At 36.1% G+C, this 18967-nt stretch overlaps 3 protein-coding genes across 4 annotated transcripts; 2 read left to right on the forward strand and 1 right to left on the reverse strand.

Annotated features, from left to right (window-relative positions):
* Window positions 1-1785: 1785 nt before the first annotated feature.
* LOC140836506 (DEAD-box ATP-dependent RNA helicase 53, mitochondrial-like) lies at window positions 1786-6526 on the forward strand. 2 transcript variants are annotated; one of them, XR_012119103.1, is made up of 9 exons: window positions 1786-2216; window positions 2696-2823; window positions 2931-3342; window positions 3506-3604; window positions 3750-3974; window positions 4504-4665; window positions 4825-5354; window positions 5610-5744; window positions 5863-6526. XR_012119103.1 is itself a non-coding variant. In XM_073202065.1 (8 exons), exons 1-7 carry the CDS (start codon window positions 1866-1868, stop codon window positions 5341-5343), a joined length of 1896 nt encoding a protein of 631 aa, XP_073058166.1. In that variant the 5' UTR covers window positions 1786-1865; the 3' UTR covers window positions 5344-5354; window positions 5610-6526. The 2 variants fall into 2 exon arrangements, 1 of the variants encoding a protein (XP_073058166.1); XM_073202065.1 differs by having other exon boundaries at window positions 5610-6526.
* On the reverse strand, window positions 6245-9432 carry LOC140837351 (F-box protein CPR1-like). The gene is made up of 4 exons (XM_073203480.1): window positions 9333-9432; window positions 9052-9172; window positions 7474-7581; window positions 6245-7262 (listed from the first exon to the last, which is right to left on the reverse strand). Exons 1-4 carry the CDS (start codon window positions 9430-9432, stop codon window positions 6245-6247), a joined length of 1347 nt encoding a protein of 448 aa, XP_073059581.1.
* On the forward strand, window positions 8938-18487 carry LOC140836504 (auxin response factor 6-like). The gene is given in 15 exon segments (XM_073202063.1): window positions 8938-9705; window positions 9805-9917; window positions 12121-12219; window positions 12298-12354; window positions 12435-12593; window positions 12685-12769; window positions 13356-13446; window positions 13841-14005; window positions 14073-14195; window positions 14969-15044; window positions 15669-15701; window positions 15703-15817; window positions 15919-17054; window positions 17629-17819; window positions 17991-18487. Coding segments are annotated over 15 exon segments (2703 nt in total). The 5' UTR covers window positions 8938-9650; the 3' UTR covers window positions 18196-18487.
* The last annotated feature ends 480 nt before the right edge of the window (window positions 18488-18967 follow it).

Here is an 18967-nt window from a genome sequence, read left to right on the forward strand (position 1 = left end):
CGCAACTCTAATAAATTTGAAAATTTATCATCTCAAATTCATCAATTCAATCACAATTTTAAGTTAAACGCCGAAGCTTAATTTGGGTCGATCGCACATAGGTAACTTATTTATTAGTCACATGTGGTAAAATTTTGTCTCGACTCCCAATTTTCATTTGCTTTTTATTCAACTACTTGAATTTCGAAAACCGAAAATCACAGTTTACATATTCATTTTGATTCAACTGATTTGGTTAATTCATTAATTAGAGTCTCGACTTGAATGTACAAAATTAATTTAAAAACCTTGGAAAATTAATGTTTCCACGAGACCCATTTTCCCTTTAATTATTGCTATCATTATTTTTATATCTTAAATTTAGTTAACTGTATATGTTATATAAATTACTATATTAATGGAAGATTTATTATTCTTATGTAATAATCCTATTTAAATTAAGTTTAAGTGAAAAGGGTATACTTTGAAACTGGAATAAAAAAAAAACTAAAATACTTAATGGGATCATTATGTAATTAGAAAATGAAATGTCATCCATAAGTAGTTCAAAATCAGACAAATGAAATATTTATTTATACATCTAAAAAATATAGACAAAAACTTGTATGAGACAGTCTCACGGGTCATATTTGTGAGACGGTTCTCTTATTTGGGTCATTCATGAAAAAATATTACTTTTTATGCTAAGAGTATTACTTTTTATTATGAATATAGATAGGGTTGACTCGTCTCACAGATTAAGATCCGTGAACGGTCTCATATAAGACTAACTCAAAAATATATTCAATTTAAAATACGGCCACCGATAACAGTCTAAAATTATATATCCAACAAAAGAGTCGAACAATGCATTAAATAAAAAATAATCCAACCATATATTATGGAATGGCATATATAATAAGCCATTTCAAAAGAAAAAAGATGAACCTTTCTATACAACTCTCTCACCTCCAAGAAGAATATTCCTATATTTGACCAAGGAAAAATTGTTTTTTCTTTTCGTAGTTTATATTTGTAATTTTGGTCTTTTGTGTTCATATTAAGTTATTTATCATATATTTAAATTTTTTTGACGATTTTTTAAATAATTTATTTTGCAGTTTAGTATTTTTATATGCAAATACTTATACAACACTTGACACATCACTGTCACGTCGATGACACATAGAAAATGAATAAATTGACCTAAAAATGAATAAATTTACGAAAAAAATATATCAGGTTAGAACTAAAAATCGATAAAATAAATGACCAAAATCGCGAGAAGATAAATGTAAATAAACAATTTTGAAAATTTTGTTTTAATCAACCTAACATTATTTTATGTTATCAAATTCATGGAAAATTTTAATACATATACTATGTGATTGACCTTCTCAATTTTTTTTAATCTTTTTGCATTTTTTAATGAACGAAGGTATTAAATTTTTTTTTACTACAATCCATTGTTTAGCTAAATATCTATGATACGACGATAAATTGAAAAATATAGAAAAGTAAATCAAATGATAGATAAAATAAGAATATATAATCTTAGAGTAGATCTATTATGAGACAGGTCTCACTGAATCTTTATTTATGAGATTGATCAATTCTATCAATATTCACAATAAAAAAAAAAAATTTAGTATAAATTTTTTTTTACGGTAATCATGTCACGTACCAATTGCAAGTCAAAGTGCCACGTGCGTATTAAATCGATCAAAAGTAAAAAATGATTTGTTTGGGTGTTTTTGTCATTCCACATCGAAAATGTCCAACGGCCAAAGGGGTTTTATTTGCTTCGTCCTCCATAAACCCTAGCAAAACCCTCCATAGGGTTTATTCATTCCTTTTTCCCGTGACAGCTTTAATAAATTCAAGAAATGGGTAGCCTCCTCTTGCTCAGGAAATCATCAACTTCTACTTCATCGAAGAGGTTGGCTCTCACCGCTCTCGGTCATTTCTTCGCGGAGAAGCAACCACCGTCTTCGTCAAATGCTCTCATTTCTCCGCAGATTCCCACTACCATAGCTCTCCCGAAGGCTTCGTCGTTTTTTCAGTTAATCCGTAGGGAAATTCATACCGGCCGGGCTTTGTGGGCGGAGTGTGCCATCGCTGACTTATCCGATGATGGGCCCGCTGATGATGGGCTTGAGATTTCCAAGCTCGGGATATCGCAGGAGATTGTCTCGGCTTTGGCTCGGAAGGCTATTACTAGGCTTTTCCCCATTCAGGTAAACTTGATAGTTTCAAGAAGGGATGGAGTTTCATAATATTTCTAACATTTGGCACTAAAATTTCGTTCTTCCGGACCTTTAGGCCTTGGGTGCCCCCTAAAAATGAAGGGGATGTGCATACTTAAAGCACGATAGAAAAGATTAGAACTTTGATGATAATGGAGAGAAGGGGCTGCTAGGAAGCAACCGATCTTACCCACTAGTTTTAGACTTTTAGCTGAAATGTAGTCTGTGTTCGTCTTTCTTTTTTTCTCGTTTTTTCCTTGAACATTTGTGGTGATGAAATATGAACTAAATTGTTAGTGTGTTTGAATTCATAAATTGGAATTGAAAAGAAGGGATTAGAATTTGAGTGGAAATAACCTGGTTATGTTTTTCTTTTGGGTTGCCCTTTCTTTTGTATTTCATCTCTTAAAGTGGTTGCTCTTTTCAATTTATGAATCGGATTATATTTTTTTATTTGTTGGCAATTGTAGAGGGCTGTTTTGGAACCTGCTATGCAGGGGCGCGACATGATTGGCCGAGCAAGGACGGGAACTGGGAAGACTCTAGCTTTCGGAATTCCCATCATGGATAAAATACTTAGATACAATGAGAAGCATGGGTCGGTTATATGTGATGAAAATTTTGAGTGTTTCAGTTTGTATTAATCGATTTAGAATCATCAATTGTTCTAGGCTAAATCTTCTGTTTATGCTTATTGTTATTCAGGCAGGGTCGGAATCCTTTGGCACTCATATTGGCTCCTACCAGAGAACTTGCTCGTCAAGTGGACAAAGAGTTTTCTGAGTCTGCGCCAAAATTAGATACTCTATGCGTCTATGGTGGTGTGCCGATTTCTCACCAAATGAGTTCTCTTGACCATGGTGTTGATGTGATTGTTGGCACTCCTGGCCGTGTCATTGATTTGATTAAGCGTGGTGCTTTAAATCTGTCAGAGGTGCAGTTTGTTGTCCTTGATGAAGCTGATCAAATGCTTAATGTGGGATTCGCGGACGACGTTGAGGTTATCTTGGGATATATTACGCAGAAGCATCAAACCTTGATGTTTTCAGCTACAATGCCAAATTGGATTTTGAGACTTACACAGAAGTTTTTGAAAAACCCAGTTACCATTGATCTTGTGAGATGAAGACTATGTTCTTTGTATTGAATTTTTTTTGGTTGCTTTGAGCAAGTTCTACAGCTAGCATTTTTGGATTACTTCCAGCCCTTTTTTATATTATTATTATTATTTTAGTTTTTTTTTATCTTCACTTGAATTTATTGATTACAAATGTGTACAGGTGGGAGAATCTGATCAGAAATTAGCAGATGGGATTTCCTTGTATGCGATTACGGCCGACAATCGCGAGAAACCAGCTATCATTGGACCTTTAATAACAGTATGAAAATAGATCTTCAATCGACTGACCATGATTGACTGGAGATTTGTTCTGGCAACTTCATTTACTCTGGTGTTTATTTAACTTTATTATGGGGCTATTATCATCTGAAGTAAAATCTTTTATTCTTGATATCTGATTCCAGGAACATGCAAAGGGAGGTAAGTGTATTGTTTTCACACAAACCAAGCGTGATGCTGATCAATTGGCATGTGCTATGCAAAGAAACTTTAAGTGTGAAGCATTGCATGGTGATATTTCACAGAACCAAAGGGAAAGAACTTTATCTGCTTTTCGAGATGGGCGCTTTAATACTTTAGTGGCTACTGATGTCGCTGCCCGTGGCCTTGATGTACCCAATGTTGATCTGGTGATTCTTCTTTCTATACTTATATGTGCTCGTTTACTTGTTTATGGTGCATTCTATTTGTAATCATAGGTTATTACACACAGAAAATGGTCGAAATAGATTATTTTCCATTTTCTACTGTCTAATTTTAACTTTTAATATTCATAGTTATAAATGAGCTCGATTAGATTTCAGTTGCAGTTGTGGTGTTCTTATACTATATGAATGTTTTTAATGCTTGAAAAGAGACCTTTAGCATGATTTTTGATAGGAATCATCATTAGTTTACGAGTGTTAACTGACTACGGTTTTGTGGCTCTTTTGGCAATTAACCAACCGAGTCTTCTATCTTCATCATATGAGGTAACTAATGTTTGTGATGCATCCTATAACTTAAATCCTGTATCATCTAAAGCATAGTAATGGTTATACCCCTAGTGGAGGCAGCTCAATGGGGATGCAATATTAGTGTTGCCTTTGTTGGAACTCTTGTCGTTTCCTTTCTTTGTTCCTAGAACTTGGGTTAAAATGGATGGGTTATTCTGGTCAGGTGATACATTATGAACTCCCAAACTCTTCAGAGATTTTTGTTCATCGGTCTGGGAGAACCGGTCGTGCTGGGAAGAAAGGTAGTGCAATTCTCATATATTCGTCACACCAATACAGGGAAATTAAGGGTATAGAGCGCGAAGTTGGATGCCGGTTCGTCGAGGTAAGTTTTCAGTTATGTATATTTGCAATTATTAGAGGCGTGTCTCATATGTGGTATCTGACACCCAAACTTTCAGATCTGCCGAAGAAGTCTAGTTATTAATCACTTGCATGTTGGTTTGATCACATGACTAAATTCTTTACAATTTGCCCGTGTTAGCTTCCAAAAATAGCTGTTGATGCTGGAGCCTTGGACATGTGTGGTGGAATGGATCGTGGTGGTCGTTTTGGTAATATTGGAAGTATGGGAGGTGGTCGACGTGATTCTGGATTTGGACGTTCTGGTGGTTTTGGCAATTCTGGCAGTTTTGGTAGTCTTGGTGGTGGCCGTTTTGGTGGGAACGCTGGTTCTTATGGCGGTGGTCGTGCTGGGGGATTTGATTCAGGACGTTCGGGAGGATCTGGATCTGGTGGACAGGGTTCAGGCCGCTCTGGCAATTTCGGCAGTTTTGGCACTGGCCGTTCAAGTGGTTTTGGAGAGCTAGGCGGCTCAGATCGTAAAAGCGGTTTTGGAAATTTTGGTGGTTCTAGTTGCTCAAGTGGTTTTGGGGATTTGGGTTCAGATCGATCCCGAGGATTTGGCAGTTCACAATCTGGGCAGAATCGGTCAAGCCATGTCGGTGCTTTTTCTGATGAAAATAACGATGATAATCAGAATACGGGGAGGAGATTCTTTTGATGCAATCGAAGGTAAGTTTTTAAATATCTACATATCATACGGCTTGCAAGATCTCTCAGGCTTGAGAGAAAATTTGTGTCAGCTTCAGCCACTTTTGACTCTTTATTTTTTTTACAATTTATCAATGTGATTATTATTTAGTCCTTTTTTTGTAATTTTGTATGTGGTTATATTAATTGATTTTGAGTATCACCGTTGTTGTTTATATTTATGTTTTCCTGTTATTGTTTTTAATGAGATGGCATGTGTTCATGGAATTTCTGTAGACGGTGCAAACTCCATACTAGTAAAGACTAAAGGTTGCTTTTGAGGACTGGACTTTGTCTGGTGATTTGCCATCTCGAATCCACCTTCAGACGTGTCTTGCTTTGGTTCCAACCAGTCATCCAACTACCTTGACGGTACTGTTCATAATCTTCGAAAGTTGCTTCCATTGTGGTTTAGTAAGGGCTCTTACATGTAATTTTTTTATAACCTCCGAGATTCTTGTTTTTAATCAACTATATCCGCGAATGCCAGTCAAGCTTGGAATGACATCACAGGAAACAAAAATAGTCCATGCTTCAGAATATATACGAAGAGAGAGTGATTGATGTTGGACGACATATCTAATGGTTATTATTCCAACAAGTGTTGGTTTTTGTTGTGTTTGCACTGAATCTTTATCAAGTTGTCATTTTCACTTCATATGGGATATTTCACATAAGTAGGATATCAATATTTTCTATGGTACAAGATTTAATTTCTTGTTCATTTACCCGAATAATGAACCTGAAGATACAAGATTCCTTCGGTGACTCATTATGTGTCACCCTTGAAGATTACAAAGATGATTGTAGAAAAGCAGACGTCTGAAATTGTATGGCACTGCAAATCCATAACAAATTAAAGGGAAATCGAATTACAAATCTGCTCGAACTTGGTTCACTGGAAATAGGCTCTCTTTATGAACGATAACCTCCAATCTATTTCTTTTCCCTTGAAGTCCAAGATTCTTGATTTCTTTGTTACGAGGATTATAAAGAACCAACTCGCCACTACTACTTTCCAGGATCCATTCCCCATCATTCCAAAATCCCAATGGCCTATGAATTCTTGGAAGAGGGCCGATACTTGACACCTTAGTCCAAGAACTTGCAGCACCTGTTAAGTTATCCAGTACCCATATGTTTAAACTTTTATCCGCTTGCTTGATAGGATAAACAACCAAAGCAATTGATTCTTTTAGGGGGAAAATTGCTCTTGTAATCCTGTCTTCTCCTCCCAAAGCATCAATCCCCGACGGCAAAGGCACTGTTTCAAATATTTCTAGGCTCATATTGAACGAAAGTATCACTTCGGTACTCCTTTCTTGAGCCCACCAACAAAAGGTTTCATTCTTGTAAACCATACTCCATGTGTTATGGTACATAATATTTGCTGGCATGTTACTGCCATGTTTCTTCCATGAATTTGTCTTTGAAGAATATATCTCAACTTGATTAATTAGGTGACTCTCATGAGACACACAAAATAAGATCTGTATGACTTTTAAATCGTCCGTGATGGGATCAAAACCTATTCCAAGATCACCACCACGTATTCTGGTATCAGAAGGGCGTGATACTTGTGATGCAAACAATACTTTTAGATCTCCAATAACTGGATTCCATAAAACAATATTGTCATGAAAACCGTATAAAGCAACAATGCCATTACAAGGGCCTATCAATCTAATATGGCCGAACGTGTCATTAAAAAATGGGGGAAAGTCTCGATTAGCGAAAGTCTCATCTCCATCATTTTTCAACAATGAGATGACTCTTTCATTGGTAGTATTGTCACGTTTAATGACAAGTAAATGATCTCCTTCTTTAGAGGTCAAACGTTTATAGTGTTTAGTAATGAAAATAGGATCTCTAACAAGGACATACCATGATCTGCACACACATTTGAATCTGATCAATGATTTTACCGGTAATCTTGATAAAATTTCTATGATTACATCTTCTGATAAGTTCATAGCCAAAATCTCTCTTGCACAATCTTTCGATTTTTCCGAGATGTTATGTTCATTATTTTGACTTCATTTCCATTTTAATCCTTAGGGAAGGGATCGATAGAGCGTAACTGAGAAACAAACCAAACTACCTTGCAAATTCTAAACCTTCCACATATTTAGCATTTTCCTTGGAATATGGAGGACCTTGAAGCATGCACGTCTTTAGAACTGAAAACGAGAAAAATGCGCAATAGTACCTTCATATCATTTCATTCATAATAAAAAGGTAATTGAGACAAAAAAAAAACATCATTCGACCACGTATCTTTAAAATCACAACATTCAAAATAATAACAAAGGGTCCACTTTTCACAAACTACTGTTTTGTTCATTTTTTCAAGGTTTTATGTATTACTACTAATATTTCATTTTTTTAAGGTTTTATGTATTACTACTAATATTTACATTGCTGGTTGTTGGGGACATGCATATCCGAGCACGGGCTAATTTTATGTAACCAATAGTTACTTGGCAAAATAAATATCGAGGAGCATTTGAATTAGGATTTGGATCATTTGGCAAATCTCAAATGTCCAACACGTCAACTACGTCAGATTTGTTCAAAAACATTCTTGAGTAAGTCTCATGTGAGACCGTCTCACGGATCATAATCTGTGAGACGGGTCAACCCTACCCATGTTCACAATAAAAAGTAATACTCTTAGCATAAAAAGTAATACTTTTTCATGGGTGACCCAAATAAAAGATCCGTCTCACAAATACGACCCGTGAGACCGTATTACACAAGTTTTTGCCAACATTCTTACCATCAAACCTTAAAAAGATGCAATGGAATTGCAATAAAACCTTAGCTATTGTATTTGCATTCAATTACCTTATTAAACCCTCATATCCTTATTAAAGCCTCGTATTATAAATTCTTGTCATAATATATCACTATCAAAATTAAGATAATTGAATGAACATTTATGTAACAAATTTCATATTTTCTATCTCTCGTTCTATCTGGTATAACTTGATCCGTACCCTGTTACATAAAAATAAAAAAATATTAGTAAAAGACACACACGCGTTACATGTGTTATTATTATTAATTTAATCAAATATTACTAAACAATTAACATAAAATTATTTTCAATTTAGAAGAGTTGTTCAATTTAAACGGAAAGTTTTATTTTGTTTGTAAAATATGGATTGATTTGATGATGTTTTTAGTGAGATAAGAAAAGTAATTATGAAATAAATATTTTAATGTCCTTTAATATAGTTATTCTAAGAATCTCATACTTAATAATATAGTATAGATGACTCGTATCATTTGAAACCATGATTCATTATCATTCCGACGTGGAGTAGATGCTATTTTTGAAATTAAAATACACTTTTCCCAATAAAACTTTTAGATTATTCGATATTTATGCTATTTTTTTTATTAAAATACTGTGAGCTTATTCTTAACATTCCTAAATTTATGATTTTAGTTGACATATTTTTATTACATAGAGTTGGAATAAAACTTTTTATTTATTTCAAAGAAAACGATATATAAAATCTGAGAAAGGACAAATTCCCATTTTTACCATGGCCTGGACTGTGGTGGAGCATTTCAGACTAAATAAAGACTCGAGTTTCACCATGCCATGAAATCTTGTACAGATTAAAGTTAGATCTTGCGATGTCTAACAAGATTTCAATAATTGATATACTTTCCTGAATAACCTTCTCTACGCCATTTCACTTCTTTGTGCATTCTTTCTTCTTTGAGCACCTCCGCCTCATTAAAAAAAAAAGATGGGTTGTAAGAAAAAGGGGGAATAGTTGGAAGATCTGAAGCTCATTTAAGCTATCAGCACACACAAAGATCTTGATAGTGGCGAAAAGCTACTCATTATCTTCTTCCTTTGCTCTTACTTACTTTAGTTCATTTATTCCTCGGACCGGTCGTCTTCTTTCCTTTTTCTCTTTTCTTGTACGAGTGTTTTCAGACTTGCTGTATAAACTTCAAGATCTGCTTTACTTTTTGTTTTTCTTGAAGCCCTGGTGAAGTTTTTGGTGGTTGTAATCTGCTTCATTTCTCCTTTTCCCATTGTTTGAGCTAAAAAAGGCAAAAATTGGAGAGTGATGGGCGGCTCGTGTGAGTTTGGATGAAAAAGTTGACTCTTTTTGTTTGTTAAGGGAGCGAGGTGGGGTGGGGGTGGGGTGAGATGGGAGTTTCAGGTCCGATGCCTTTCGAAGTATGTGATTGTTGATGAAGCCCTTTTGTTTTTAGGGTTATTATTTCTTGGGTTCTGGCTTTATTTGGAACATGAAGTTATCTTCTTCGTCTTTCACGTCGGGCTTTGATATGCAGCCGGGGGAAGGTGTGCTGGTTTCTCTATTTTTATTTTTTGTTTCGAGAATGTTCTTTTAGCATTTATTTGCAGTATTTTTTATACGTGTGCTTCTTATGTGAGTGGTAGAGGAGAAGAAATGCTTGAATTCGGAGCTGTGGCACGCATGCGCAGGTCCTCTGGTATCGCTTCCACAAATGGGGAGTCGGGTTGTGTATTTTCCTCAAGGACACAGCGAGCAGGTTTCTTAAAATTTCAGTCGCAAGTTCTCTGGTTCAATTCAGGATTAAATTTATGTAGTATTGGCGTATCAATGTGATTTTCATGGAATGAATCTATGGCGAGTTGGTAGTTTTTGTAGTTAGTTTATTTGATATGTCACCATGGTTCGGCGAAACTGGCACAATAACCACTGTTCCAATTCCCAGAGCGATACCACGGAATGGTTGTGGTTGTTTTAACTTCCTTTCTGTTAAACTCTTCATATTTTTTAAATTTCAAAACATTTATAAGCTGTTAGTAATGTTTAAATTTTATTTAACAGATTAACTACCAAGCATCAAAGGTAATGGAGTATGAGGGCATTCCAATCATTTAAAAACACATTTAAGCATCTTTTACCTCCTAAAAATAAAGATGGTGGTTTAGTAGCATCAGTTACACTAAAGGCCTGGTGTCATAAATGTCTAGGCAGTATGTTGACGAATTGGTCAACTACAAGAACAAGATTTCATTAGTCAAGGGACTTGAGAATGTAATAAAAAACGGGAAGACTCCACGGTGTTTGAAAGTGAGGTGTGGCTTTGTTGAAATGACTGTAATTACTTGCAAACATATCCCAGCGGATTGAATATATGCCAGGGTTACCGGAGATTGTAACCATCATTGATCAACTTGTCAATTGATGAGCTAAAGTTTTAAATTAATTTTTTTTATGTTGAAGTACTTATTAAGTCAATCAATACATATCAGTGACAACGTAATAAAAATACAGAATATCCAACATCTGTTCTGATAAGTGATGGGTTATTATAAAAAATCATATAAGATAAGACAAATAGCACGTCGAGTGATGGAAAGGAATAAAATCATAAATCAGTACATCTTAAGAATTTGTTGCTCTCAATTTTATTAAAAGATCAATAATCACATTATGAAATCCAACACAACTTCCTGTAGAAAACTTATGATTTCTATTTTGTGAAGGAATGGAATCTGTTACTTTTTCTGAACCTTTTTTTGTTTCTTATTTATTATCTTTTCCTAATATTTGTTTTTCAAACTTATTTGTCCTTCTATTTTTTTCCTTTGTACGAAATTTAGTTCTCCGTGGTATAGCCGATATATCACCGTTACAACATTTTGTTCCATTCCATGCTGACATATCGCCCGTTCAACTGTTTTTTTTCCCGAACCTTCATAAAGTTGGAAAAATGGAACACTAGTAGCAGTTCTTATTCCAGTGCCCTTTCTTTTTTTCTACTTGTCTTGGGCAAATGGACAGTGGTGAATTTCTGTATGGCATCATTAATTTGCTACGATAAATCAAGTAAATATTTTTTTCCCAATATGTATTCTAATCAACGTGATTCTGACGTTCAGTTGCTGTTGGAACGCACGCTACTAAGGTCTTATAACACTTTTTTAGTTCTCCGTGGTATCACAGATATATCACCATTCCAACTTTTAGTTCCGTTCCATGCTGATACATTGCCCATTCAACTGTATTTTTGCCCGCACCTTTATAAAGCTGGAAACATGGAACACTAGTAGCAGTTCTTATTCCAGTGCCCTTTCATGTTTTTCTACTTGTCTTGGGCGGTGGTGAATTTCTGCCTGACATCATTAATTTGCTACGCTAAATCAAGTAAATATTTTTTTCCCAATGTACAATCTAATCAACATGATTCTGACATGCAGTCGCTGTTGGAACACATGTTACTAAGCTCTTAGAACACTTTTTTCTGAAAGCTTCAGCTGGTTCAAAATAGTTTCGCGCATGCGATTTCAATGATTATTTTAGAATGAGCTTATGTATCCAACAAAATCAATGTCTAAAAAGCGGGTGGCCATCCACTGCCTACCACCTAGGTGCTTAGGCGGCGCCGCCCAGGCGGTTTTTTATACCTAAATATCTAATTTTTCTTGTTTATCTCAGTATTTTTTCCAATAATTCATCTATATCGAATTTAAACTCAAAATCAATAACATATTCTTCCTCTTTATACAATAAAAATTGATTGAAAAATATGTTAAACTTTTTTTAAAAAAATTAAAATTTAAAAGTAAAAATTTCTATAATACATTAGGCGGCCCCTACGCGGCTTCTAAAATCGGGGCGTTGAGTGATGACCGTCCAGCGCTTAGAGGCAGCGCTTTTAGAACACAAGAATGATGATGTTCATAAGACTAAGGTGCCCTATTTGATCAGTGATTTGTGTACAGGTTACTGCCTCAACAAACAAGGAAGTAGATGCAACCATGCCTAACTATCCTGGCTTGTCACCGCAACTAATCTGCCAGCTTCACAATGTTACAATGCATGTATGTCACTTTTTTATATATGTTTCTTCTTTTTACCAAAACCATTTTTATTCATGGTCTAAATTCTCAATGTTTCAGGCTGATGTTGAAACAGAAGAAGTATACGCTCAGATGACTTTGCAACCACTTAGCCCTGTATTACACTTAACTTAGTATTTATGAATTCTATCTAGTCACTGTTGGTCAATAACTACTAACCTTTCAATTTTGGTTAGCAAGACCAAAAGGACATATGCCTGCTGCCGGCAGAACTTGGCTCGCCAAGCAAACAGCCAACCAACTATTTCTGTAAAACATTGACGGCTAGTGATACCAGCACTCATGGAGGATTCTCTGTTCCTCGCCGAGCAGCTGAGAAAGTTTTTCCTCCTCTTGTAGGTTCCATCAGAACTTATGTTTACTGGTTTTCCTTACAATTTTTATTAATTGCATACTTGTTGGTTCAATTTATAAATGTATTTTCAGGATTATTCTCTGACGCCTCCCGCACAAGAATTAATTGCAAAAGATCTTCATGGAAATGAATGGAAGTTCAGGCATATCTTCCGAGGTTTGTTTCAAGAATAGTTTGTCCCAAATTGCTTCAATGCTTTTTAGTAACCATTGTTAAAGAATTGATTTGGCACTTGTTGATTCACATTTCTATATGATGTCATTAAACTTAAAGAGTTTTCTAGGGAAAAATGAAATCCTAATTGCATTACTTAGTGATCGACATATTGAAATCATGATTTTTGAGGTTGATGTGTGTTTGTATGTATGGGTCCGAGTTTGATAAAGAGAGGGGAATAGAGCTCAATCACAAGAAATATTGAACAGCTGATGAGTTGGTTGCACTTTGAATAATTAACATATGATGTTGTGCATATTTGATTTGATAAGAACATCTGAGGAGATTTTTAGCCGCATTCACGCTTTGTGAATGGGCATTGCTAATTTGTTGGTATGACACACATTTTGGACTTTCCTACAAGAGTAGGTTGTAGTGTTCTTTCAACATTTTATTCTGAGAGGTTTCATTTATGGCTACTGATAGGATAATGAAATAAGAGCACTTGCTTATCAAATATGTTGGCAAATTTTTTTAGGTGGAATTTTAGTTCTGTAGTTGCTTATAGATTGATTTACATATACAGGTCAGCCAAAAAGACATCTCCTTACTACAGGATGGAGTGTTTTTGTGAGTGCAAAGAGAATTGTTGCTGGAGATTCTGTTATATTCATTTGGTATGTTGTCTGGATTTTGTGCTCCTTTCCTAGAGATAAGATTAAGGAGCTTTTTCATGATCGTGCTTTGTTTCTGATTCAACTTCGAGCTTTCTGTTTAGTTGTTAAATTTCAATAACTTAGATTAATATAACAAAGAGATTTAACATACAATTTTGGTCCCAAAATAATTTAGGAACGGGGTGGGATAATGTTGTTTTGAGGTTGAAATGGCGATTTATCTTTTAATCATATTAACTGTCACAAGGCTAATCACCTGCACCAGACACAATATTATTATTCTCAAATCTCTCTCATCATATACAATAACTTAATCATCATGGCATGATTTCGTAATCATTAAATTCTTCTTCACTTTTTTTCTTCGTTTTTGCTGTTTCAACTCTTTTATCAGGAATGAAAATAATCAGTTGCTCTTGGGGATTCGACATGCTAATCGTTCCCAGACTGTTATGCCTTCATCTGTCTTGTCAAGCGACAGTATGCACATTGGTCTTCTTGCAGCAGCTGCCCATGCTGCAGCAACAAATAGTCGTTTCACTATCTTTTACAATCCAAGGTGTGTTTCTAAATTTTATTATTTTAGGTAACTTTCTCCTTCACATGTTTGGTTATTCTATTCTCAGGGCTAGTCCATCTGAGTTTGTGATACCTCTGGCAAAGTATGCCAAAGCAGTTTATCATACCCGAGTTTCTGTGGGGATGCGTTTTCGGATGCTGTTTGAAACAGAGGAGTCCAGTGTCCGTCGGTATGTCTAAATGTTCCTGCATTTAAAATGCACGCAGTAAATGAGAAAGAAGTCCACTTTTTTTAATCTTCATCCTCATTTTTTTTTGAACTTGTGCATTTTGAATTTTGCAACTTTGTGTCTAGAACACTCTTTTTTGTGTATAAACATAAATCCTGTAGCCTTTTATTGAGTGAAAGGATTTTAGTTTGGTTGCACTTAAAATATTTTTTTTACCTTTTGAATATATATCCCAGCGGTAATTAGCATCATCATTTTTTCATTCTTCAAAAAATAAAATCTAAATTTTATGTATATTTCTGGGAAATGTGTTGCAATTTGAAGCTTGTTGTGACCTCATTTTGTATAATTGAATAAAGTCTTGAATTAAGGTTGTATTTGGTTTGGCTTGGACACAAGCAAGGTTGACACCTGTCCAAATGCACTTATCACGTCATCATATATTTCCCCCTTTTTTTTTTTAAAAAAAAACAAGCTTGTACATTGTTTTCCAAAGCATATCAACTTTAAAAAAAAATGCTATCTAAACCTTATTCTCATACTTTAGAAGCAAAGGCATCACCATGTCTTCAAGAATTTTACTTTGTAGAAGCAAAACCCGACGTGTTATGGATCGTGAAAATTCTAATTCTTCAGGGTCGATACTGAATGTTAAAAACTTATGAGAATAAGTGCAAATATTTATGCGGTCACTTGAAAATATTAATTTTATGTATACTCGTGGATGGATGAAGTGGCATGCACACTATTGAAATTTATGCATTTGAATATAGGTACATGGGTACAATCACCAGCATATGCGATTTAGATCCTGTTCGTTGGCCAAATTCACATTGGCGCTCGGTAAAGGTATATTCATCGCATTTTCTCATTTGTTGTTTCTGCTACTGAGACGAAACCAAAATACCAAAACAAGACCCGCTATGTGAAGGCAGAAGTTACATCACAGAATGTGATGGCTCTAACGCTGCTGCTTCAGCTTCTGAAATCCCTTTTTCAATCTTTTCAATGTCCTTGAATAAAGAATTCTCTTTTGTCCACTGCCTCTTTTTAATCTAGAATCCCTTTTAAAGCATGCCTGAGTCCTGAACTATATTTTGGTCCTTTTTGTCATGTTTTTGATATGTTTTCCTTCAATTGTGGAACTAGAAATACTGGTGATACTTAAAGCAGTGATTGTTGTGGTGCTGTTTTATGGTTCTCATGACCGTGTACTCGTGTTCTTTTTACGTGAATGGCTCCTTGGGATGGTTTAGATTTAAAGTAGCCACAAAATCATGAACTTGCAAGAGTCCTTAGCCTCGAGCTGTTTAGCTCCTTGAGATCCGCGCTCTGAGATGTTTGTGCGAATCAACTTATCTTTTATGTGTATCCTATGTAGCTTTCCACAGGACACTTGTGCATCTTTTCTGTGTTGTCTTAAAAATGTTGAAAATTTTAATTTTGGACATATCCTGCATTTTCTTAATTCAGGTGGGGTGGGATGAATCAACTGCTGGGGAGAAGGCAACCTAGAGTTTCTTTGTGGGAAGTTGAACCTCTGACGACTTTTCCCATGTACCCATCCCCATTCTCCCTCAGATTGAAACGGCCATGGCCGTCTGGACTTCCTTTCTTCCCTGGTCTGGTTTATGATAGTTGACTGAGAAAATTGTTCATTTTTCTCATGTTTAATTTATATTTTGATACGCTATTTTTCAAGTTTTAATTTCGTGCCATTCAGGACTCAGAGATGGTGATATGAGCATGAATACTTCACTCGCATGGCTTCGTGGGAATACGGGAGATCAAGGGATTCACTCGCTAAATTTCCAGGGATTTGGTGCACCCCCCTGGATGCAACCAAGGCTCGATACTTCCATACTTGGTTTACAACCTGATGCCTACCAAGTGATGGCAGCAGCTCCACTTCAGGAGGCAGGGTCATTTGATCCCAGTAAACTTACCAATCAGCCGTTGCTGCAATTCCAGCAAAATATTCCAAATATTTCTGCTTCACTGATGCCGAATCAAATGCAGCAACAGTCCCATTCTCAACAGAATTTCCTTCCTAACTTTTCAGAAAACAATGTTATTTCTCAGGCTCAAATTTTGCAGCAACAGTTGCGGCTCCGTCAGCCATTTAATGATCATCATCATCAGCAACAACTACTTCAGCAATCTCAGCAACTGCATCCACAATTTCAAGAGGAACAGACCAGAAAAACTATACCCAGTGGCTTGCAAATGGGATTGACCTCTGAGCCTCAGCTCTCACCTTTGCAGACCTTGTCGTCAACAAGCCAGCCACAGAACTTCACAGATATAATTGGTAACCATACGACTTCATCTAATAATTCTTCCACGCAGAGTTTTCTACGTTCATTTCCCCGTGAAGGAGCATCCCATCAAGTGAACCTGCTTGGTCCCAGTCCTATAGTCTCACCTTCCTCATCGTCAAAACGAGTAGCATTAGACCCTCATTTTCCTTCTAAGGTTTCTCAATTTGGAGTGCCCCATCCAGAAGAATTGATGATATCTCATCCCAAGGTCTCTGACCTTTCAGCCTTGTTGCCACAGTTTCCTGGTAGAGAATTTCCAGATTTCCATGGGGCAACAGATAACCATAATAACTTGTTGTTTGGAGTTAGTACAGACACATCGGCTATAATGAAAAGTGACATGTCAACCCTTAGAAACTCCGGCAATGATAATGAATCACTATCATTGCCATATGCACCCCCTGCATTTGCAAGTGCTGCAGGCATCAACTTTCCTTTTAACTCCGACATTACAACCTCAAGTTGTGTCGTTGAATCAGGTTATTTACAATCAGAAAATGTGGATCAAACAACCCCATCACATGGAACCTTCGTGAAGGTGAATAAGCATGTTTTTTCCCCATGTATTTCTCAACTATTTTGATAACCCCTGTTTATTGTGGATCTGGAGAAGCAACACTTGAACACTATAGGTGTGTTTACGTTCTCTGATCCTAATCTTTGTTTGGATTCGTCGCATTTCTCTGTAAGAAAATTTGAGAAGTGGATATGATTTTGGCTTCTCATAATGGCATGCACATGTTGAAGGATTGACATAATACCCTTGACCTGTTCTTGCATAGGCTCCTGTATGAAGAATTTATTTTTGTTCCAACTCCATGTAACAGTGCCGTTTTACTGAGATATTGTTTCTTTAATGTCAAGGGAATCATCTCTTTAAGTTCGTTAACCCTTTGTGTTTCTTTATCTGATGAATCAACCTATGTTAGATATGTTTATAGTGTCATTTGACCACCATAAATTTTCTGATATAACATTCAGGGGTGCCTTTGGCAAACATGGCTAATCCATGGCCTTTTGCTTTCAGAGTGCGATTGGTTTCTGGCCCTTTTAAACAATTTATCACTTTTTTGTAGCCAATACTACTATTGATTTCTATGTATAACTTTCAGGTTCACAAGTCAGGGACCTTCGGACGGTCATTTGATATCTCCAAATTTAGCAGCTACCATGAGCTGCGGATTGAGCTTGCTCGCATGTTTGGGCTTGAAGGCCTGTTGGAGGACCCTCAGAGATCAGGCTGGCAGCTTGTATTTGTTGACCGAGAGCATGATGTTCTTCTTCTCGGTGATGACCCTTGGCAGTAAGCTTCTATCTTCTTGCATTTCTCTAATGCTATTGAGATATTGACCTAAACGTTTGTCGTTTTGCATACTCATTCCTCAAACACATGCATCTTTGAGATGGACTCCAAAAATGTTATTTGGTTACCATTTCCTGAACGTCATCAATTGAGTTCCTTTTTTTACTCCAGGGAATTTGTGAACAACGTCTGGTATATCAAAATTCTCTCTCCTCTTGAAGTGCAGCAGATGGGTAAAGAGGGCCTTGATCTTACCAACTCTATCCAGACACACCAGCTCTCCAATAGCGGCAATAGCTTTGATGATCATATGAATCGTAATGACTCCAGAAGCATCTTAAATGGGATTCCAACTGCTGGTTCACTTCGTTACTGATGACTTGTAGCCAATTGTGATAACTACGTGGAATGTTTTTCGTAGACCAATATATTCTCCATTGGTCGTGGTCAGACAAATTTTTACATATTATCTGTTTTAAGCCGATGATGGTATGTAATCTGTTTATCTAGTTAGTTTATGATCATTTGAAGCTCTCCGCCAGATGATTACCGTGTATATCATACAATGGACCCTTGTCCTTTAGAAATAATTTGACATTATTGGAACTGTAAGATGTATTCTGTTGTTTGCATCAAGAAATGCTGCCTCACCTTCTTGGCTGCGATAAGGTTTTTCCATAGCTTGTGGATTCCTATCCTAGTGACGCGTCGCATCATCATTCTCGATAATATGCATATAGGGATTGAGCTAGAATGGTTTTTGTTTTTAAAATGGTTGATCAATAATTAATAAAAGACAATTGTAATCAGCACATGGCCGTAAAAATCTGAATTATTAGACTATTTGTTCTTAGAATAGTATGATGGGAATTGACATACACAGCAAGCCCAAGGAATCTACAGGCACCAATGACCCTGATGCAGCAGTTGGATTCATCCCTTTAGAAGTGTTTCCAGAAAAATAAGGATATAATTATATTAAAGAGGAAAATTATTATGTGGAACATTTTTTGGCTCAGCTTCTCTAAACTTGTCTCCCTGCAGGCTGCAGCAGCCCAATGTCCAAAAAAAGTTTCACCCAATAGTATCTATCATCAACATAAGGAGCACACAAAGTACACATGATATGCTACTATACATGAAAAATG

This window comes from Primulina eburnea, chromosome 7 (genome assembly GCF_022965805.1).
Source record: "Primulina eburnea isolate SZY01 chromosome 7, ASM2296580v1, whole genome shotgun sequence".
NCBI classification, from domain to species: Eukaryota; Viridiplantae; Streptophyta; class Magnoliopsida; order Lamiales; family Gesneriaceae; genus Primulina; species Primulina eburnea.